The sequence below is a fragment of the Somniosus microcephalus genome, chromosome 8 (assembly GCF_052327205.1).
Source record: "Somniosus microcephalus isolate GS21.2 chromosome 8, FLI_Smic_1.0, whole genome shotgun sequence".
NCBI lineage: Eukaryota > Metazoa > Chordata > Chondrichthyes > Squaliformes > Somniosidae > Somniosus > Somniosus microcephalus.
Window position 1 is genome coordinate 137,266,537 of NC_140994.1, and position 23,246 is coordinate 137,289,782.

At 47.4% G+C, this 23,246-nt stretch overlaps 1 protein-coding gene across 1 annotated transcript in view; it reads right to left on the bottom strand.

The window, feature by feature from the left end:
* LOC147113814 (slit homolog 3 protein-like) overlaps positions 1-23,246 on the bottom strand; it is a 714,603-nt gene that overhangs the window by 127,404 nt on the left and 563,953 nt on the right. Inside the window, exons 15-16 of the mRNA XM_085995157.1 lie at positions 3,209-3,359; positions 1,979-2,053 (exon numbers count right to left, since the gene is read on the bottom strand). Of these exons, the coding sequence (XP_085851283.1) occupies positions 1,979-2,053; positions 3,209-3,359 (226 nt within the window). The remainder of the gene's footprint in view (positions 1-1,978; positions 2,054-3,208; positions 3,360-23,246) is intronic.

Consider the following 23,246-nt stretch of genomic DNA (forward strand, 5'->3'; position numbering starts at 1 on the left):
ATCTCTTAATGTCTCTTCACCTCTCAGACCTTCCCTCTTGTTCTTTCATCCCCTCCCCCATTTCCTAGCCCCCAAACTGTCCTTTTAATCTGTTTCATTTCCTGCTTTTTTCTCAGTTCTGAAGAAGAGTTTCGACCTGAAACATTAACTCTGTTTCTCTCTCCGCGGATGGTGCCTGGCCTGCTGAGTTTTTCCAGCGTTTTCTGTTGTTATTTCAGCTTCATGTCATGTCAGGCAGAGTGCACTTTGGGTGCTCGCCATCTGACTAGTGTCAAGGCACAGCGGGGAAGTAGGGGAGCGGGGACCCTCCTGTGCCATTGTCAGGTCTTTTTAGCTCAGAAAGAATCATTGACCAATGACTTTATTGAGTTACTAGTCACGTCATTCTGCAGACGCTTAGCAAATGAGATCCTGAGTCACTCTGGATGTAGCACAGAATGAATTACTTGGTTTATTTACATAAAGATCAGATTGTGTCTTTAACTTAAAAGGAAATTGGTGCCTTGATTTAATCAGCAGTCTTCTTTTGAGCTAATCTAATTGGTTTCTTTTATTTTGAAGATTTGCATATTGGATATGATTTGCAAAATATTCAAATCCAGATGGCATGGATATTAATTACATCTGTAACATCTGTTTAATATAGTTAATTGGATATATATATATCTTGTTGAGTTTGTTTGGCAGCCTCTATATCAAACAAGTTAATAGAACTGTCAGTTTTGGCACATAAGGGATCAAAAGCAGGGAGTTTGAAACAACACGGGAATTTTTCAAATGTGGTTTGATCTGAAAAGCCAGGCCTGCCTGAGGATGAAGAGAGGTTGAATTTCCTGTACTGTAAGAAAAATGTTGTTTTTTATTTATTTAATGGACACTTGAATTCAGTTGGAAGCCAGTCTTACAAGGGTAATTGACTTTTTACTGACTTTCCCATATTGTATTTATATGCTTATAGTATTTGCCAATTGTTATGCTTCTTATCACTATTTCTTTGTAAATAAATATATGGGGATAATCTATGCAGGATTTATAGGGATAATTTATATGGGATTTATGGGGATAATTTATATGTGGGGGTTCTATGGGGTTTCCACTGCTCTTCTGCCAAAGTTATGATGGACGAGCAGGGAAAAACCCCATGGAAATTAATCCCCATAATTCCTTTAGTCTTTAAACTACTGTTCTGTAAGGTAATATCTGTGACTTTAAACAGGAGTAGGTAGCACAGCATGTGTTTATGTTAATTCCAGTGAGCAGATTACTGCAATTGGGTAATTGAGAGCCTCTCAGGTACATATCTCTGCACAGATGGAGTATCAAAATGGTACAGCTTCCAGATTGTCAGGGAACATGGTCCCCACAGGAACTGTTAATAGACAGTGCAGAAGAACCCAAGACCAACAGTGTCATTGTGAACATAGGACGTTTTTGGAAAACAGGAAAAGGCTCACTCATCTATTCATTATACAGTGTACCTCTAATCACCTCTTTCTCCAGAAAGCTTTCATATAAACAGAAATTTATAATGCGCAACGTGAGTGCTGATGTGTAAGATCGCGATGGCATTCCAAGACCAAATGATACCACCAAAGAGTGCTGGGTGACCACTTAGCCACAGGCAGGAGATTGGGAGGTGGGAATAATCGAAGAGGCAAAACAGAAATTCCAGGCGCAAGTCACAATGCACTTCGCTACTTTTGACATTGTTCTCTGAGTGGTTAATCCAGATTGCTAGGGTGCACAGTAACCAGGGTTGATGGGCTAAATGACCACTTTTTTCTTCCAATGGTGCTCATCATTGCACCACACTGAGAATTCCCCTATCAGATGATCACCATGCATTATTCAGCGAGGAAGCCTCATCTACCCTTCATTACCATTTACAGCATTACCTCAACACCATCCCCATATTTTTCGCTGTGGAGAACTTGGGACAGATGCAGAGGGGCGAGGGGGGCACGTCTAACAAACTCACATTTTACGCAGGTTGGGCAGCTTCTTGAAGATGCCTGTCGCCTCCAGGATGGTCAGTTCATTGTCATTCAACCGCCTGAACCACAAAAAAAAGTGACAATTAAAGGGGGTTTAATACTTGGTGATGTACCAGTGAATTGTGAAGAAAACACCAATAGGGAGAGACACCACTTCTAAACAGACCTATAGATCAAACATCAGTGTATAATGGGCGAAGGAAACAATCTATAAGTTTTTGCCCTTGCACCCTGGGGAAGATACAAGAAAAAGCCATTCAGCCCCATCAGTACTGTTTTGGTCTATGTTTTGGTCCTACTAGTTCAGTCCATTTTCATCCTTTTCCAACTTGCACTCAGACTGGTACCCCTTTGATCCCTGTTGAATCTGGAATCTGTCCCACTCCCTTTTCAAGCAAACCTGTATTCACTGCACTCGATGCCAGTCTCCTTCATAATTCAAATCAATCTACGTGTGATGTAGTTACATCACAATTTACATTCAGCTTGAACAAATGGGGAGCAGGGCAGAGAGGGGCTAGTCTTATCTTCTGAGGTGAGTCTCTTTCATCCTATTCCCAAAACTCAATCTCTGCTCTCACTTATTATTCTTTCCAATTACTTCCAGTTTTTGCCCCTTTCTTTCCTGAAGGTTGGGGTATGGCTTTAGGGGCGCTGGCAGCCCAAGTGGTCATTCTTTTTATATGCCACCTGGATAACATACATTGGCAGGTTATTTTACTATGAGGGTATCACACCGGAGTCCGCAACCTGTCTTCACCCGGTGTCCATGCACATGAACCATCCGGGACGGGTTACTGGAGAGTAGTCGGAAACTGAAATCATGGCTGTTTTTTCTCCCTCTCCAGGTCGAGGATACGAGGGAAACTGTAGCATTCCTAACTGCTGCCCTGGCTGAGATAGGCTAACAGACCTTCAGGCCGGTCCGCGTGGCTCAGTACCGCATGAAGCAATGTGTTTACCCATTAAGCCATTGGGGAAGTTCACTTACCTTTAATAAAAGTGTTTGTCCACAATGTTTCAAGAGTGCAGTGAGATTATACCATCTTAACCTAATAATATTTCAACAATTTTAGTTCCTTTCCACCTACAAAACCCAAGGCATCACTCGTCGGAATTGGCACACTATGTTATACAGGTATCTCCTGGTTAGGAGGGTGAAACTTCTGTCTTTGTATTAGCAGTGAGGGAGTTGACCTCGCAGTCAGACTTACAGTTCAGTGGTGTATTCTGGGAGATGGCTGGGTATTCTGGTGAGCTTCTGGTTGGAGCAGTCCACAACAGTGCCTTCACAGCGACATTTCTCAGGGCAAACCAGATCCATGAAGCAGTCACTGCTTAGCTTGGTTCGGTAATCCTCTGAGCCTGTGCACAATACCGATCACAACTAATTAGGAGTATTAATGATAATGTCCCTCTTCGCTCTTCAAATTTGATTTGATGTAACCTTTAACTATGTTTGCACACAAGACAAATGGTTAAAGAGCATCAACCCAGGCTGGCATGGCAGCACAGTATGTTAGAGTACCAATATGCTGCAAGATGCATCTTGATTGGCATCCATGATTGGCCAGATGGCATACGAACATACGAAAAATGACGGACAGGTAAAGACCTACTGGTCCATCCAGTCTGTACCACGACTGATCCCATCTCAGCTGTGCTGTCACTCCACTCCAGCTGGTGCTTCTTTGAAGAGGAGAAAAAATTGGCTGCAGTTCTCAAACTGCACTTGTGTGCCTCCTGGCAGCTGTTTACAGGATAGCATTTAGAAAGGTTTTGCATCTGCTGTTCAACACGATGACTGCAAGGAGGCAGTGATCAGACATAAACTGGAATCCTGGTGGATACCTCTAACGTTGTGATCTGATTTAGCTTGCGCATCAGTAGATAAGGTTTCTCTAAAAAAGGATGATTAAGACATGAGGAGGCACAGTCTTCCCCTTCTCTGCTCACTGCCTGGCCCCTCTCCCTGGGATTGCTCCGTTGAACTGTACTTAGAATAGGGTACAGTGTGAAGTGGCTATGATCCTGGATTAACAACCCAGAGGCTGAGAGTTCAAATCTCACCATGGTAGGTTTAAGTGGAATATCGCAGCAACACTCGAGAAACTGAACACTGACCATCAGCACCCCATCACTGGACTCAGCATCCACCCACTTCATCGCCAGTGCACTGTGGCTGCAGTTGTACAATCTACAGGATGCACTGCAGTAAGTTACCAATCGTACATCAACAACATCTCCCACCCCTGTGACCTCGACCACTAAAAATGAGCCAGGCCTGCTTATGTTCATTTCCTGCAAGAGCAGTAATATCACGGGAACACCGTCAATTACCTTCAAGTTCCACTCTAAGTCACGCACAATCTTGACTTGAATGTTTATCGCCATTCCTTCGTTAGTGTTGGGTCAATGTCCTGGAGCTCCGTACCTAACCTTATGGTGGGAGCACCATAAGCACATGGACAGCAGCAAGGTGAAGGCCCACCACCCACTTCTCAGGTCAACTAGGCATTGCCGGTGACTCCCATATCATGAAAACAAAATTGAATTGAATAAATCTAGTAATTTATGTGCTGGCACCTGAAATAAAATGACCATGACCGCTGTTGTTATAAAAACCCAACTGATGTCCTTCAGGGAAGGGAACCTGCCCCCCCGTCTGTTTGGCCTACATGTGTCACCAGTCCCATATTACGTGAATGACTCATAATACCCTCTGAAGCTGCCCTGTGAGCCGCTCAGTTGTAAAAACCATCGCTTAGATCAAGAGGGCGGCTATCCACCCACTCAGAGCAAAGGGGAAGGGCAATAAATACGGTCTTTCCAGTGTCGCCCATAACAATTTTTTAAAACACAGCCAGGTCTGCTTATGTTCATTTACTGGAAATATATTTTGAATCATTAAATAAAACTGTCCCCCAGCACCTGCTATTCTGTTTTGCTGTGGGTCCTTGCACCACACCTCCAATTGCTCCGATCACTTTGCAACACAATTATTCTCATGCTTTACTCATATACATTTAATTTTATGTTTTAATTCTAAATACTTTTATATAATTTTAGTAACATACACCGTGGTGAAGCATTTTTTTAATCTTTAAAACTTAAGCTCACGGCACACTGAAAAATCAGCGTTGAGGTGCTTCAACAGTCTGGCACCTGTGACATTGGTGATCTTGTTTCCATGGCATTTATATTAAGGAAGGGTTTCTTTTGTTTTTTTTTTGTATTGAACATCAATTGTGCAATTTATTGCAGTGAAAGTACTTAGTGCAGTGCTGAAATACTGTTCAGAAATCAGCTAGCTGTGCACCCCCTACATCTGGCAGTAGTGTCTGCGCATCTATCTGCTTATAGCCTTCATGTCTCTCTGCGTACGGTTTGAGTTGGCAATACAAAAGGTTATAGGGTGGGATTCAAGGGTATTGGGGAAGAGCCAATGGTTATGCAGGGCCAAGGATAAATGCCACATCTTAGCAAATCCCAATTTGATCACTAGTGACAGGCTGTCCCCACAACATTACCTGAGCCCATGACTGCAGCCTCATCATTCATTTTGTGACCCACTGAGTCTGCAATAATATAAACCTGTTCAACGTGACTTTTATGGGTACAAGGCAAGCATTTAATAAAATGCTTCTGACATTAGGGGACGCACTTGATAAAATATATCGGGGATAAAAATTGTAAGGTCGAGAGGCTAGCGACAGGAGACCTTGTCCAGATGCTCCAGCACCGGCACATTGTCAACTTTACTCACACTTACACCTGCCATAGCAGTTTGCAGCCCAACCCTCTGATGCATATTCACACTGTCCATTGCCCTAAGTGTGTTCGTTGGGCCCTGATAAAACTGATATCCTTTACCTCCAAAACTGATGAATTTGAATAAAATTTTCTTTCCATTTTGTCAGTTAACCAGGGTTTTCCACTTAAGTGCTTGACAAGCCATTTGTTTTAATGGGTGGAAAATTAAAGGCCAGTGAGCAGAGAGGCAGAAAACCCTGGCTCCTGTGTTGCTCGCATTCCCTAGCTAATAGGGCTGAGAGACATTTTGCCAGGTTTCCACCAATTCCACATTTAAGGTGGTTTTTGGGAGGTGCACGACTTTCCCTCTGAGATAACACTGGGGCCTCCACGAAGCAGTTTCCCTGAACATCCTGGCTGAGGTCAGGAGTCCACTGTGTGGTGACTCTTGGGAGCAAACCCATATGCTGCTAGTCATGGTGCAACAGTGTAAAAGGCCATCAATACACTGCAATACTGCACTACCTCATAAATAACTTTGTGGAGCAGAGATTAAACAAAAACACAGAAGTGCTTTCCAATGCCACTGTAAAAAGTTCTCATTTTAGTGTCTGGAAGGATAGTTGTGAATTGTAGCTGACTGACATTTGGTGATGCAGAGCTTCCAACCATTGTTTCAAAATGGAGGAGGAGGTCAGCGTGGAGGTGTTTCTGTTCGAATTCTAACAGGATGTGCTACACATTGGAAAGAGGAGAGTTCTACTCTGCAACTGAGGAGCTCCTGGTCTCAACAGAGACACTATGAGGAGGTTACCAGTGAAGGCGAAGTGCCTCTTCACAGGGAGGGAGACATACCCATGGCCACTATCCAAAATATCCTGGTAGCTAATTACATAGTGGTTTTGCGATAACTTCACCTGACTCCACCCCACCTCCTCTGCCTTGGAAACCCCCATCCATGCCTTTGTTGCCTCTAGGCTTGACTATTCCAAGGCTCTCCTGGCCAGCCTCCCATCCTACATAAAGTTAAGCTCATTCACAACTCTGCTGCCCGTATCTTAACTTGCACCAAGTCCCGTTCACCCCTCACCCCCGTGCTTGCTGACCTACATTAGCTATCGGCTCGGCACAACTTAATTTCAAAATTCTCATCCTTGTTTTCAAATTCCTCCATGGCCTCACCCCTCCCTATCTCTGTAACCTCCTCCAGCCCTACAACCCTCCGAGATCTCTGCACTCCTCCAATTTTGGCCTCTTGCATAGCCCCAATTTTAATCGCTCCACCATTGGCAGACGTGCCTTCGGCTGCTTAGGCCCTAGGCTCTAGAATTTCTTCCCTAAACTTCTCCATCTCTCTACCTCTCTCACCTCCTATAAGACGTTCCTTAAAACCAACCTACCTCTTTGGCCAAGCATTTAGTCATCTGTCCTAACATCTGCTTATGTGGCTCGGTGTCAAACTTTATTTGATAATGCTCCTGTGAAGTGCCTTGGGACTTAATTGGAATATAAGTAAACATAAAATAATATATAAATACACTAAGCTTATTGCTTCACAAATTCTGACTCTCCTGAAAGAAAGAAAATGAATGGTTTTTACACAAGTGAGTAATCATCCAAATTGTTTCTCGTTGTCACTATTTTAATCAACATTCATTCATCTGGTAATACTTGTCCCTCCGGCCACCATGGTCCTTTCATTCAGAAACTCAATATTATTTATCATTTTTCAACTTTTAATTATTTTTTTGTGTTCCTTAATAGAGCACATATGCAACCTGTGCTCATAATTTAACCCTTTAAGCCCTGTTATTGTTCTGGTGAATCTGCGCTGCAGGTCCAAGGCCAATATATCCTTCCTAAGATTAGGTGCCCAAAACTGATTAACAGTCCCTCCAGATGGAGTCTGATCAAGACACTGTACAACTGAAGCGTCAGTTCCTCATTTTTGTATTCCAACCCCCTTGAGATAAAAGCCAACATTACATCAGCATTTCTGATTAAGTTTTACATAGAAACATAGAAAATAGGAGCAGGAGTAGGCCATTCGAGCCTGCTCCGCCATTCAACGAGATCATGGCTGATCATCCAAACCCTAGCAGCCGGTCCCTACACCGACAGCCATCCCACCCAAGCCCTATCCCCGTAACCCCACGTATTTAATCCCCCATAACACTAAGGGCCAATTTTTTTTTATCATGGCCAATCAACCTAACCCGCACATCTTTGGACTGTGGGAGGAAACCGGAGCACCCGGAGGAAACCCATGCAAACACGGGGAGAATGTGCAAACTCCACACAGACAGTCACCCGAGGCCGGATTCGAACCCGGGTCCCTGGCGCTGTGAGGCAACAGTGCTAACCACTATGCCACCGTGCTGCCCTCAACATTTTGTACCTGTGCACTAACATTTAGTGATTTGTGCACATGGACATCTAAATCCCTTTGTTCCTTCTTAGCTGACCATTAAGAAAATATTCCGATTTGTCTTTCTCAGATCCAGAATGGATGACCTCACACTTCCCCACATTGAACTTCACCTGCCATAGTTTTGCCCACTCACTTAGTCCAAATTGACCAACTTGAACCAGAGAGAAAAAATGGCTTACAAATACAGCCAACATGGAAAGAATCAGCAGGCTACTGGCTCAGGAAATACGAAGGGAAAAAACTCTGCTTCTGTGCTCCCAGAAGAAAGAGAGCGAAGGCTGGGACTATACAATTACATGTTATGCACTCGTGGCACAAGCCTGGAGTGCAGAAGCTGAATTTTTTTACACCCCAGTTGTTACATTTTGGAGATTTGGATAGCATGAGGTCATTGCTCTCTCAATCCATGCATGGTATAGACTGCAGGTGTAGTAATGCTACACCCAGTGGTGTCTGTTATGTTGGCTGGTCAGAACTGCAAGACAGAATTAATCTGAGTCATTATTTGTTATGCTCATTGGATGAGGGATGTTAGTGCTGGGGAATGGAACTCTGCTAAATTCAGGTGCTCAGTGTCAGCATAAAACCAGTTCAGGCCCAGAGCTAAATGCAGAGCAAAGCTCCCTCTGCTCTGCCTCAGTCCCAACCTCAAAAGAACACCAGTGTGACATTTCTACCATTCCCCACACCAGCCATCTTGTGGCCTCTCTTCATAACATTGTCAATTAGTGTCAAATTAGGGACAGTTTTGATGTAAGCCCAGGCCTACTATTAACTGGATTGAGACTGCTCAAACATTTACAGCCAGCAGTTAAAGGAGGCTTTGATCCCGTCAGTCTGGGCTCAAATTGAACCCAGGTTCTAGAGGTAAAGTCTAACCTGTAGTGTATGTACCCGTCTACCTTTAAGAGAACTATTGTATGTAACCATCCACCTTTAAGAGAACTACTTTAGGTGTTGCACTACTTTGTTGGCTTCTGTATACTGTAATACCGACGGTGACCACACCGGTATATAAGTGCTGTGTCAGGAATTATTGGGCAGATTCGCCCTGACCTTCGAATAGTAAAGTCCTGTTTTAAGTTACTCTGGTAGTCTGTGTATTAATTAACTAAACAACCCACAGACTTTACAGTGGCGACGAGTCCGATCGTAGCCTGCGGCAACAATACTTCCGAAGCAGTTAGCGAGCGTCGAGAAGAGGCAACCGCCCTCGTCATTCTGCTGGGAGAAAACTCGAGTCTGCAGAGCTGGAAAGGAGGAAGAATTCAGAGTCAAAGACTTCCATCAGCAACAGGCACTGACTGTCCCTTCTGCCATGGTGAGGAGTGAGCCGATCAGCACGAGAAGCAAGCCGGCCACGGTGACTGTGAGTAAGGGAAAAGTAAAAAGAATAACCGGAGGATAAGGGCGGTGCACTCGACCACGGTCGAGGGGGAAAGGAGCCGGACAGAAGTCGGGCCCAGAGGCGCTGAGACTGGGGCAGCGTGGAGCAAGGAAGCCGCAGTACAGACAGGCTGGGGACGCAACGGCGTCGTGAGACAGCTAGACCGCGACCGGCGAAAAAGGCCGGGCAGCGACCGAAGCCACGAAGCGCTGCGACCGGGAGTGTAGGCGCGGGAAGATATAAAAACTCAGCCGCAGCCGGGGAGGGAAGCACCGGACTGCGAGAGGGCTGGGAGGCGCGATTGGGAGCCGAGCGAGCGAGCGGGAGAGGCAGAGCCAACCAAGGGAGACTGAGCGAGAGCCAGTCCAGCGGCTGAAACTGTTCGCCGTCAACGGGGTGTACCCAGCGCCGGTAGAGCCGAGCGAGTGGGAGAGAGACAGAGCCCGAGCAAGGGGAACTGAGCGAGAGCCAGCCCAGCGGCTGAAACTGTTCGCCGTCAACGGGGTGTACCCAGCGCCGGTTGCCCTGCCGAGAAAAGGGAAAGCACTGAAGCCGACGCGTAGGCTGTGAACCTGAAAGCCAGCGGCCGTCGCCCGTGGGGAAAGTGTACCCCTCCCGCCAGGGGAAGAAACGCGGGAAGCCGCCATTAGGCGGAGAAGAAGACAGAAGCGGGGAACCGCCATTGAAGTGGGCGGGGAGAGAAGATAAGTGCGGGAAACCGCCATTTTCGCGGGAACCGCCATCTTGAAGAAAAAAAAAAAGAAAATTTAAAGAAATAATCCGTGGTGTTATCAGGAAGAGAGGAAGATGCCTAAGCGTGGTAACATCAACGATTTTAATTCCGAGGTAGAAGACTGGGCCACGTATGTGGAACGCATTGAGATCTATGGTGAGGCCAATAAAATAGAAGAAGATGACAAAGCTATAACCTTGCTAAACTCGATGGGCGCGAAGACATACGGGCTCTTGAAGCATCTACTAGCACCAGCTAAACCGGCGGATCAGACTTTCGATGATATTGTTGCTGTCCTGAAGGATCATTTTAACCCCGCACCACTGATGTTAGTGGAACGATCCAAATTTTATGCGAGAACGCAACGGAAAGAGGAAAGCAACGCGGAGTACCTGATTGAACTGCGTAGGCTAGCGAAACATTGTCAGTTTAGGGAAAATCTGGCAGAGGCACTCAGAGACAAATTCGTGTGCGGAATGTCGAAGGAAGAAACACAAAAACGACTGCTCGAAGAGAACGATCTTACACTTGATAAGGCTGTCCTTATTGCTGCATCGAACGAAGCCGCAGCGAAAGGAACGGCGGAAATGCAGCTAAAGGCAGCGGCACTCAGTGTGCAACAAATTACTTCGGGTACAACGAAATGCTATCGTTGTGGGAAGACAACACACGACCAGAACCAATGCTGGTTTAAAAACCAGGAATGTAGGAAATGTGGCAAGCTCGGTCACATAGCTAAGGTATGCCGGTCAGGAAAGAAGACCAACAATAATGAGTCACCACAAAAGAGGTACAGAAAGGTACATGAGGTGACTAGGAAGAGTCCGGAAGAACAGAATTCGGACTCACACTCCAACTGCAAGGAACTGGATAGTCTGAGAATTCACAATGTGAGTAATGAAGCTGACCGACAAGCTATCTGGATCACACTACAGATTGCAAAAGTCCAAGTGAAAATGGAAGTGGACACCGGATCGGCGTTGACGGTCATGAATAAGCATGATTATAAAAAGTTATTCAAGCATATTCCCCTACGGGATACGGAGCTAGTATTGCAGACATACATGGGGCACAAAGTATACCCCATCGGAAAGATAGAAGTCAAGGTGAGATACAAGGACAAAGATCACCAAAGGATGGACCTGTATGTGTTGCCTGAGGGAGGTCCACCACTTCTGGGACGGGAGTGGATCAGGAAAATAAAGATAGACTGGCATTCACTAAACACCATGACGGTAGATTCCGGAAAGGAAGATGTCAAACCTGAACGGTTGTCCAGAATATTGGACGAAGCTAAAGAGGTATTCCAGCAAGGTCTGGGAACACTGCGAGGAATTAAAGCAAAGGTTAAGATTGCAGAACATGCAAGCCCAAAATTTTTCAAAGCCAGGTTGGTACCTTACGCGATACGACCTGCTGTGGAGGCAGAACTGGAAGAACTTGAACGATCAGGGGTACTGTCAAAAGTGGACTGGAGTGAGTGGGCCATGCCCATTGTTCCCGTCATGAAGTCTTCACCAAGTAACAAGCCAGGGGGACCGGGGAAGGTCCGCATCTGCGGAGACTTCAAGATCACAGTGAATCCGGTGCTTCACACGGTACAATACCCGCTTCCGCGGATTGAAGATATCTTTGCTTCGTTGGCTGGAGGGAAACACTTCACCAAGATAGACCTGGCACAGGCATACTTACAAATGGAAGTCGAGGAAGAGTCGCGTCAGTACCTCACCATCAATACACACAGAGGCTTGTATCGTTATAATAGACTGGTTTTTGGGGTAGCTTCGGCTCCAGCAATTTGGCAGAGGGCCATGGAGCAGGTATTACAAGGAATTCCAAGCACGCAGTGTTACTTAGACGATATCCTGATTACGGGAGAAGACGAGGAAGAACACCTCACAAATTTGAAACTGGTGCTCACTAGGTTGAAGGAATATGGCCTTCGAGTTAATCGGAAGAAATGTGAGTTCTTCCAAAAACGGATCTCGTACTGCGGTCATGTCATTGACCGAGAGGGGCTGCACAAGTCACCTGACAAGATAGAAGCTGTCGTGAAGGCCCCCGCTCCGGAAAACGTATCACAGTTAAGATCATTCTTGGGGTTGATTAATTATTATCACAAGTTTCTGCCGAATCTATCCACGGTGCTGCATCCGCTGAATGCTCTGTTGCGGAAAGAAGTACCATGGAAGTGGAGTGAGGAATGTAAATATGGCCTTTCGCAGAAGCAAGGCGTTGATTACTTCTGAAGAAGTGTTGGCTCATTTCAACCCAACGTTACCTCTTCGTCTAGCTTGTGATGCTTCCCCCTATGGAATTGGAGCAGTACTTTCACACAAGTTACCAAATGGCTCGGAAAGGCCAGTGGCATTCGCGTCCCGATCATTGACCTCCGCGGAGCGAAATTATGCTCAAATAGATAGGGAGGCCCTCAGCCTTGTGTGGGGCGTAAAGAAATTCAATCATTACCTGCAGGGCAAGAAGTTCACATTACTGACAGACCACCAGCCGTTGGTGTCCATATTCAACCCTAACAAGGCCGTTTCCACCATGACAGCGCAAAGGTTACAGAGGTGGTCCGTGTTACTTGGGGCACACCAATATGACATCGAATACAAAAGGTCCAAACAGCATGGAAATGCTGATGGGTTATCGCGTTTGCCATTGCCGATAGTAGAAGAAGCGACTACAGTGGACCCGGTAGAGATGTTCCACTCATCCATAGTGGAATGTCTACCAGTAACAAATTCGATGATCGAAAATGAAACAAGAAATGACCCGACTCTCTCACGAGTCTATGATTTAACGGTGGAGGGATGGCCAGCACAGGGCGAACCAACGCTGCCAGCATTTTCGCAGAGAAAAGAACAGCTGTCAGTGTGTCGAGGAACCCGGATGTGTGGATCTAGAGTGGTGATTCCACCCAAACTTCAACAGAAGGTGTTAAAGGAGCTGCACGAGGGACATCTGGGTGGAGTGAAAATGAAGAACCTAGCAAGAGCGTTCGTGTGGTGGCCAGACATTGATGGGGACATCGAAGAAATCACTAAGAGCTGTCTAGGATGCCAGAAGGTCCAAAACGCGCCACCACAGGCTCCTCTGCATCCATGGGAGTGGCCCTCATCTCCTTGGCAAATGGTACACATCGACTTTGCTGGTCCATTTATGGACTCAATGTTTCTAATAGCGGTGGATGCACACTCCAAGTGGCCGGAGGTAATAAAGATGTCCACCACCACCACGGAAAAAACCATCACAGTGTTAAGGACCATGTTTGCTAGGAATGGGCTGCCGGAACAGATCTGTTCTGATAATGGACCGCAATTTGTGTCCGAAGAATTCAAGAAATTCTTAAAGAGCAATGGGGTTAAGCACTACACGTCAGCCCCATACCATCCCGCCTCCAATGGATTGGCTGAAAGGTTTGTCCAGACCTTCAAGAAGGCCATAAAGGCCATGGGTAATGAAGCCATTAACTTACAACATAAGGTGGATAGCTTCTTGTTGGCGTACAGGAATGCAACACATGCGGTCACAAATCAAACTCCCGCCATGATGTTTTTTAATAGACGACTAAGATGCCGGCTGGATTTGCTTAAGCCAAACGTCAGAAGGGACGTAGAGAACCGGCAATTCCAGGGCATGAATGAAAGGCCAACTAGATCTTTTCAGATAGGTCAACAAGTTTTGGCCCGGGACTACCGTACCGAGAAATGGCAGCCTGGAACTATTGGAAAAAGGCTAGGGCCGTTGATGTATACGGTGGACATTGGGGACAGTATAATAAGGTGCCATGTTGACCAGATCATAGGGTCAGCCACAAATGGCCAACCTACTCCACCACCTTACACGGTTAATGTTGAGACAGAGATACCCAGAACACCTACCTCCGATCTGGTAATACTGGAATCAGATGAACCTGACACTGTCCTTCAAGCCGAATCGACCTTGCCAGAAGCACCTGCTACCCCACCGGGAGTTACGACACCACCGAGGCATTATCCGGACAGAGTCCGGAAACCTCCAGAGAGACTGAATCTGTGAACTGTCTTGCATAAAGTTGTATATATGTTATAATGTATGTTTAATGGAGAATCAGTATGTTGTAAGCTAAAAAGGGAGGATTGTAGTGTATGTACCCGTCTACCTTTAAGAGAACTATTGTATGTAACCGTCCACCTTTAAGAGAACTACTTTAGGTGTTGCACTACTTTGTTGGCTTCTGTATACTGTAATACCGACGGTGACCACACCGGTATATAAGTGCTGTGTCAGGAATTATTGGGCAGATTCGCCCTGACCTTCGAACAGTAAAGTCCTGTTTTAAGTTACTCTGGTAGTCTGTGTATTAATTAACTAAACAACCCACAGACTTTACATAACCCCCACATTTTTGGGTGGGGAAAAGGCACATCAAATGTTTAAGGTTGTAAAACACCTCAGAAGTAGAGCAGAAATAACCAACTGGTGATCCAGCACAAGTACAAGCACCTCTGATCTAGTGCAGGAATAACCAACTCTGATCTAGTGCAGGAATAACCAACTCTGATCTAGTGCAGGAATAACCAACTCTGATCTAGTACAGGTACAAGCAGTTCTGATCTGGTGCACAAATAACAAACTCGCATCTGGTTTGGATAAAGTCAGCTTTGATCTAATGCAAGTACAATCAGCTCTGATCTAGTACAGATACAAGGACATCTGATCTAGCACAGGCAAGCAGATCATAACAATTCTCTGCATATAATAAAAAAATTCTCCTCCTCTCCCCTCTGGTTCTTTTGCCAATTACCTTAAATCTGTGCCCTCTGTTTAATGGTCCTCCTGCCAGCGGAAAGTTTCTCCTTATCTACTCCATCAAAACGCCTCATAATTTTGAACACTTCTATTAAATCTCTCCTTAACCTTTTCTGCTCTAAGTAGAACAACCCCAGTCTCTCCACATAATGGCATAATGGAAGTCCTGTATCCCTGGTACCATTCTAGTAAATCTCCTCTGCACCCTCTCCAATGCCTTGACATCCTTACTAAAGAAATGGACATAATACTCCACAATACTGGAAAGATTTAAAGTTGGATAGGTTATTTGAAATGGATAGGGATGGAGGAACTTGGGGGCATGATTATAAAATACCTAAGCAAAGAGTTAGATGATTCTATCTGAGGAATTATTTCTACCTGGGAAGTATTTCTTTTCACGGGGAGTTATCACCCTCTGGAGGTCTGCAGTGGTTAGGGATTCCCTGCAGTCCTTCAAAACAAAACTGGGCAAGCTCCTGAGAGCGGAGAACATTTCAAGTTATAAAAGGTCGGTTGTAGGGAACTGGAAATGGGGAATCTTATTAGTTACCAAGGTTATCTTACTTGATTGGCTTGGGGACTTGGAAATGAATTTCCCAGAAGATTTTTTTCCCCAAATTGGCCACAGGTTTTTTCGCCACTCCCAGGAGATTGCATGACTGGGAGAGGGAGGGGCAGGTTGACGGTGCATGAGGCTGCACCATCTGGATTGGGTAGGCTTGATGGACCAGTTGGTCTTTTCCCATTCTTTTTCGTACATTAATTTGTTTGCATGAAAAACTAACATCTCCCAACTTGCCTGTCCCAAACTCTGCTTCCTTCAGCCCAACCTTGAGTGGCAGTGGTGACCATCATAGAAATGCCCACAGCCCTCATTACTGCAGTGTGACTGCATCAGAACAGATGGATGCAGTTCACTTGCATGAGGAAAAAATGAAGAGAAAAATTGACGTCAAAATGTTCCATTACTTATTTTTATATAACTTATTTTTACATGACTTATCCAGTATTGTTTGGGTTCTGAGTTCTTTGACCCTCCCCACATTTCCATTAATACCACCATTAAGCGTGCTTATGATAAAACCATAGCAACTGTTGCTATGGTGCAGAGGAGTTAGAGAAAAGACAAGCATTGAGAATTCTTTGAACTGCTTGGGCAGCTTTGAGTCACACCTCAGATCTTTGAATTTTTGCCCTTCCCTCAGTAAACGTCATTAGCGTCCCCAGCTTGTTGAAGTGAGGGAGGAGGGGCTTGTCATGCTGCAGAAAGACACGAGGCGTACCATGGTGCTTGACGAAACCATGTTTTAATCATAGCTTGGAACCACATGGTTAGATCAAGCACAACAGAACACCTCGCTTAGAATCAGAGCCAGTGTTAGGCAACGCCAAGGAGAGCAGAAAGGCAAGAGAGAACGAAGAAGGCTGGTGAGCACAATCTGGAAGCTCGGCTGGCAGTCAATGATTTATCCATGCAAAAAAAAACATTATAATGCCAAATCATCCAATTAGATCAAGCTGTTAACTAGCAACACCAGGCAGGAGGACTCCACTGTCGATATAAACCCAGGTAGAGATTACAGATTACCTGGTTCAGTGATGAAATTCATAACCAGTTAGTAGATAGAAAAGACTGAGAAAACTATCCATAAACTCTAAAGCTCAGAGGAGCCTGGCTGCAGACACGTTTCCATGTCTGGATATTTCATGTTATCAGCCTAAACGAATCAGTCCTGATTTACAAAAATCAGGCAATGTATGTGCTGCAGGAATTCATTGATTCATACGCAGCTGTTACAAGCTAAATACAAGGTTCAGGCAAAGTAATTAATTAACAGCCTATGATACCGAGTACTATGAAGCATCACCCCCCACCACAACCTCACCCCACGTCTACCGCGCCCCACCCCGGCCCGTACTGATGAGAAGAACCATTTTATTGATGGCCATGAGTTTGTAAGTGCAACACGTAGCCACTTTAAACAGAGCTGCTTTCAGGAATCCAGTAAATATAATAACAACAGTTTCAGTACAGCTACAACACTGGCACCTACCCGACCATGTGGAAATTTGCCCAGGTATGTCCTGTCCACAAAAATCAGGACACATCCAATCTGGCCAATTAACGCCCCCCTAACAGCACTGTGGAGGCACCTTTACCTCACGGACTGCAGCGGTTCAAGACGGTGGCTCACCAACACCTTCTCAAGGTCAATTAGGGATGGTTAATAAATGCTGGCCTTGCCAGTGATGCCCACATCCCATGAATGATTAAAAAAGAAAAAAAAAGTTGCATTCATATAGCGCCTTTAATGTAGTAAAATGTTCCAAGGCGTTTCACAGCAGCGTAATCAGACAAAATAGTTGACACTGAACCAAAGACGACGACATTAGGACAAGTGACCAAAAACTTGGTCAATTGTACTTCACCCAAGTGACCATCAACAACATTGGCCCAGAAATTTGGGTCGGGGGCTTCCCGCGGGTGCAAGCCCCCGACCTGCACTTACCTTGTGCGCCGGCCGTTGAGCTGTGGGCCCGCGTGGGATTCCGATCCTGGGCCTCCTCCAACTGCCGGCACGCAGTGCTTGCGTATCCCAGGGGCGCAGTTAGTTCGATGAGTCCCCTGGGATCACGTGGGTCATGGAGAGCCAATGGTAGCAGGGAATACTTCATTCATAAGTTTGACAGGAAGAGCTGTCAAACCTATAAATACTATAAGCCCCAAAACATCACTAAAACCTCAAATAAATGTTAAAAAAAACATCACATTTTTAAAATAACTATAAATTACATAAAATAACTATTTTAAACAATAATTTAAATTTTTCAAAAAATTAATTACATTTTCTAATGGGGCTAAAAATAAACTTACCTTTCTTTAAAGTATATAAAAATAATAAACCTGTGGAAAAAATGTTTTAATTTAAATTAATTCACCACTTACCTTTTAAAAGCAGGCCTTGCGCTTGCTTTTTAAAAGTGTAACTGCTGGAGACTTACCCTCCCGGAAAAACAACGCAAGTTCATGATGCGCTATCAATTACTCATAAAAGACTGAGAGTTAAGAGAGTAACTAAAGGCTTTTATTAACAAAAGAATGAAGGTCTGCCTCGAGTGGTCGACCGGTCCAGAAATACAAAGGGCTGGGGAGCAGTCACCTTTATACTAGGACCTGTGGGAGGAGTCAGCCGAGGCATGTCCAGGCATGTACACAGTGGAATACAAACAGTGGTTTACCACATTCACCCCTTGTTTAAAATTGAGTCCGGCGGGGTGAAGTGTATTAAAAGTTAGTGTATTGGAGTCTCTCCGGAGGTCTTGTCTGCCGCTGTGATCGGCGTGGCGACGGCAGGGGTAGTGGAGCTTCCGGCGTCGAGTCCTGCGTGGGCTGTGGCACAGGCGTGTCGTCCTCGTAGATGTCGAGCGGGTCGCGGGGCCCAGGCCTGCCGTCTGCTGGGGCTGGATATCGGATCGTGGGGGGGGGGGGGTGGTAGTGAGTAGTGGGTGACTGCGGCCCCCGAGGGTGCAAGGTCTCTTATGGAGACTGTGTCCTCCCGCCCGTCCGGGTATGCAATGTAAGCATACTGGGGGTTGGCGTGGAGGAGGTCGACCCTCTCGACCAGGGGGTCCGTTTTATGGGTCCTCACGTGCCTTCTCAGTAGGACCGGCCCTGGGGACGTCAGCCATGGCGGTAGCGATGTCCCCGATGTGGACTTCCTTGGGAAGACAAACATTTTCTCATGAGGGGTGGCGTTAGTGGCAGTGCAGAGCAGTGACCGAATAGAGTGGAGCGCATCGGGGAGCACATCCTGCCAGCGGGAGGTTGGAAGGCCCCTAGGCTTTAAGGCTAGCAGGGCGGCCTTCCAAACTGTCGCATTTTCTCTTTCCACCTGTCCGTTCCCCCGGGGGTTGTAACTGGTGGTCCTGCTTGTGGCAATACCCCTAGTTAGCAGGTACTGACGGAGTTCGTCGCTCATAAACGATGAGCCCCGGTCGCTATGGATATAGCTGGGGAAACCGAACAGGGTGAAGAGGTCGTTCAGACATTTAATGACCGTGGCACTGGTCATGTCCGGGCAGGGGATGGCGAACGGGAAACGGGAGTACTCATCAATAATATTGAGGAAGTACACATTGCGGTCGGAGGAGGGGAGAGGCCCTTTAAAATCAACGCTCAGGCGCTCAAAGGGGCGAGTGGCTTTTATCAGGTGGGCCCTGTCTGGTCTATAAAAGTGCGGTTTGCACTCAGCGCAGATTTGGCAGTTCCTGGTCATGGTCCTGACCACCTCAATAGAGTAAGGCAGGTTGCGGGCCTTGATGAAGTGGAAGAACCTGGTGACCCCCGGGTGGCAGAGGTCATTGTGGAGGGCCCGCAGTCTATCGATCTGCGCGCTGGCGCAGGTGCCACGCGATAGCGCATCCGGGGGTTCATTGAGCTTCCCGGGCCGGTACAAGATCTCGTAATTGTAGGTGGAAAGTTCGATTCTCCACCTCAAGATCTTGTCATTTTTGATTTTGCCCCTCTGCTTGTTGTTAAACATGAAAGCAACTGAACGTTGGTCAGTGAGCAGGGTAAATCGTTTTCCGGCCAGGTAGTGCCTCCAATGACGCACAGCCTCCACAATCGCCTGGGCCTCCTTCTCAACAGCGGAGTGTCTGGTCTCCGGGCCTTGGAGGGTTCGTGAAAAGAAGGCCACGGGTCTCCCCGCCTGATTGAGGGTAGCGGCCAGGGCAAAGTCGGACGCGTCGCTTTCCACCTGGAAGGGGATGGATTCGTCCACTGCGTGCATGGTGGCTTTGGCAATGTCTTCCTTGATACGGTGGAAGGCTAAGCGGGCCTCTGCCGTCAAGGGAAAAGAGGTGGACTTGATCAGCGGATGGGCCTTGTCCGCATAGTAGGGGACCCACTGGGCATAATAAGAGAAAAACCCTAGGCACCTCTTCAGGGCCTTGAGGCAGTGGGGCAGTGGGAGTTCCATAAGGGGAAGCATCCGGTCGGGGTTGGGGCCGATGACTCCGTGTTCCACAACACAGCCAAGGATGGCGAGGCGGTTTGTGCGGAATATGCACTTCTCCTTGTTATACGTCAGGTTCAGGAGTTGGGCGGTGCGGAGGAATTTTTCGAGGTTTGCGTCATGGTCCTGCAAGTCACGGCCGCAGATGGTCACATTGTCCAGATATGGGAAAGTGGCCTGCAACGCATTTTGATCTACCATCCGGTCCATCTCCCTTTGGAAGACGGAGACCCCGTTGGTGACGCCAAAGGGAACCCTAAGGAAGTGGTAGAGGCGGCCGTTTGCCTCAAAGGCAGTATACTGGCGGTCCTCAGGGCGGATAGGGAGCTGGTGGTACACTGATTTCAGGTCAATGGTCGAGAAGACGCAGTACTGCGCGATCTGGTTGACCATATCAGCTATGCGGGGGAGTGGGTAGGCGTCCAGCAGGGTGTAGCGATTTATTGTCTGGCTGTAGTCGATGACCAGGCGCTGCTTCTCGCCGGTCCTAACGACCACAACCTGGGCTCGCCAGGGGCTGGTGCTGCCCTCAATAATCCCTTCCTTCAGGAGCCGCTCCACTTCGGTTTTAATGAAAACCCTGTCCCCGGCACTGTATCGCCTGCTCTTTGTGGCGATGGGCTTACAGTCGGGGGTGAGGTTAGCAAACAGTGGGCGGGGGGGGTGACTCTGAGTGTGGAGAGGGTGCACCTGGTGCGCGGCGGGCAATTTGGGAGCTGCTGGCTGCGGACTGTGAGTGGGGGTAGGGGTCCACCGTACGCCATCGTAACACTTTTAAGGTGGCACTGAAAATCTAACCCCAGCAGGACGGCAGCGCAGAGGTCGGGCAGGACCAGAAGTTTAAAATGATCGTACACGGTCCCGTCTACTACGAGTGTCACTACGCAGTAGCCGCCGATGTCCGCCGACTGGGACTCGGAGGCCATAGAAATCCGCTGGTGCGCAGGCAGGACTGGGAGAGAGCAACGCCGCACCGTGTCGGGGTGGATGAAGCTCTCCGTGCTCCCAGAGTCAAAAAGGCAGATTGTATCGTGGCCATTTACCTTAATGTCCATTGTGGAGCTGGCCAGCTGGTGCGGTCTCGCTTGGTTCAGTGTAACGGATGCCAGCGTAGGGGTCGGTGTGTCGCTGCGGGTATCAGATGAGGCGGTGTTGGGGGCCTGCTGCGTTCCGGCTGTCGTCCAAGATGGCGGCGTCCATGATCCCCATGTGGCTGGAGGCGTCCAAAATGGCTGCTGTACCGGTGGTTCGCACATGCCCGGGGAGGCCCAAGATGGCGGCCCGCATGGCCCACACGTGGCGCTGCTGGGGTTCGGGGTGGCTTTGGCCCTGCCGACGTTAGTGTAGTGTCCCTTCTTCCCGCAGCCCGAGCAGATCGCGTTTTTCGCCGGGCAGCGCGCTCTGGGGTGTTTTGCCTGGCCACAGAAGTAGCATTTCTGGCCTTGGGGCACTGCTGTCTGGCCTTGGGACACTGCTGCGGTAGTTGGGCCGTTGCTGGGGTGTGGCTGGGGTGGCACGGCGCTATGAGGCGGTCCTACCGTGTCCCAGGCTGTCATTCCCCGCGGTGTCCACGGTGCAGAGGAGTAGGCATCCATGCCCCGGTAGGCTGCATCCAATGATAGTGCGAGTTCAGAGGCCTTGTTGAGGTCGAGGTCACTCTGCTCCAACAGTCGCTGTCGGGTGTAATTGGATCTGTGGCCCGCTACAAAAGCGTCCCGGATAAGTTCCTCTGTGTACACGGCGGCCTTTACATCCTTACAACCACAGGCCCGGCCAAGCACAGACAGTGCCTGAAGGTATTCCACGGTCGATTCCCCAGGTTGTTGTTTACGACTCCCCAGGAGGTGCCTGGCGTACACATCGTTCACTGGGCGCGTGTACTGGTCCTTGAGGGGCTTGATAGCGTCCGCGTACGAGGTCGCGTCTTGGATGACCGAGTACACTCGGTGGTTCACTTTGGAGGTCAGGACATCCAGTTTGTCCTCGTCCGATTTGATTGCTGCGGAGGCGGTCAGGAATTTTTCGAAACACTTAAGCCAGTGAGTAAACTTGGTGGATGAGTCCGCCTCCCGATGATCTAAGTCCAGGCATGCTGGTGTGAGGATCTTCTCCATTATAAAAATTTTGTTAATAAAATTGATGCGCTATCAATTACTCATAAAAGACTGAGAGTTAAGAGAGTAACTAAAGGCTTTTATTAACAAAAGAATGAAGGTCTGCCTCGAGTGGTCGACCGGTCCAGAAATACAAAGGGCTGGGGAGCAGTCACCTTTATACTAGGACTTGTGGGAGGAGTCAGCCGAGGCATGTCCAGGCATGTACACAGTGGAATACAAACAGTGGTTTACCACACACACATGCTGCCTCTCCGGTGCACGCATTCCACCTCTCAACCCCTTCTTTCAAGGGAACGGAAGTGTCGGTTTCCCGCACATGCGCAGTGCATGCACGAAACCGGCACTTCCATTGGGCTTACGGGTGAGTACCCCATGTGTACTCACCTGTGGAGACCCGAATTTCTGGGCCATTGGCTCTTAGCAGCTAGCCCATTCGCCGTCTCATCTCTCTTCATTGCATAGGATCTCAAGATCCCAAATCAGGACTCACGGGGTTCCCAAGATCCTACTGTAGAATTTAAAAGACAGTAACTTACAGGGCCTGATGCTGTTCTGCTGCAATTACAACAAACGGTATTTTGCAGTTGTTCATCCCCCCGTTAACTCAGAACTCCCTCCCCACCCCCCACCCCGCCAGTGACAGCTGCTGATCACCTACACCTTCTCCTGGTAAGTGCTTGTGTTAGATGTTCCCTTGTGTTAGATAGCGTAGAGAAGTAACACCTATCCTTAACAAGAGATTGACATTACCAACAAACTACAAGCTGCTACAGGCTTCACTAAAGCTTGACACACGACAAAACATTAAAGATGCCTTAATGTTTTAATGCGTCATGTCCTCCTATAATCATGACATTATGAAGACCACCTGCTCTTGCCCAGAGGCAAGCACCAACTGATTTGTGGAAGACAATTGGAACTTATTGGATTTGATGGCATGAAGTCACAGGCTCAGGGTATTTTTTGAAGCTTTCACCTCACGGGTAATGTGTTAAGAATACAAAGCAGTACAC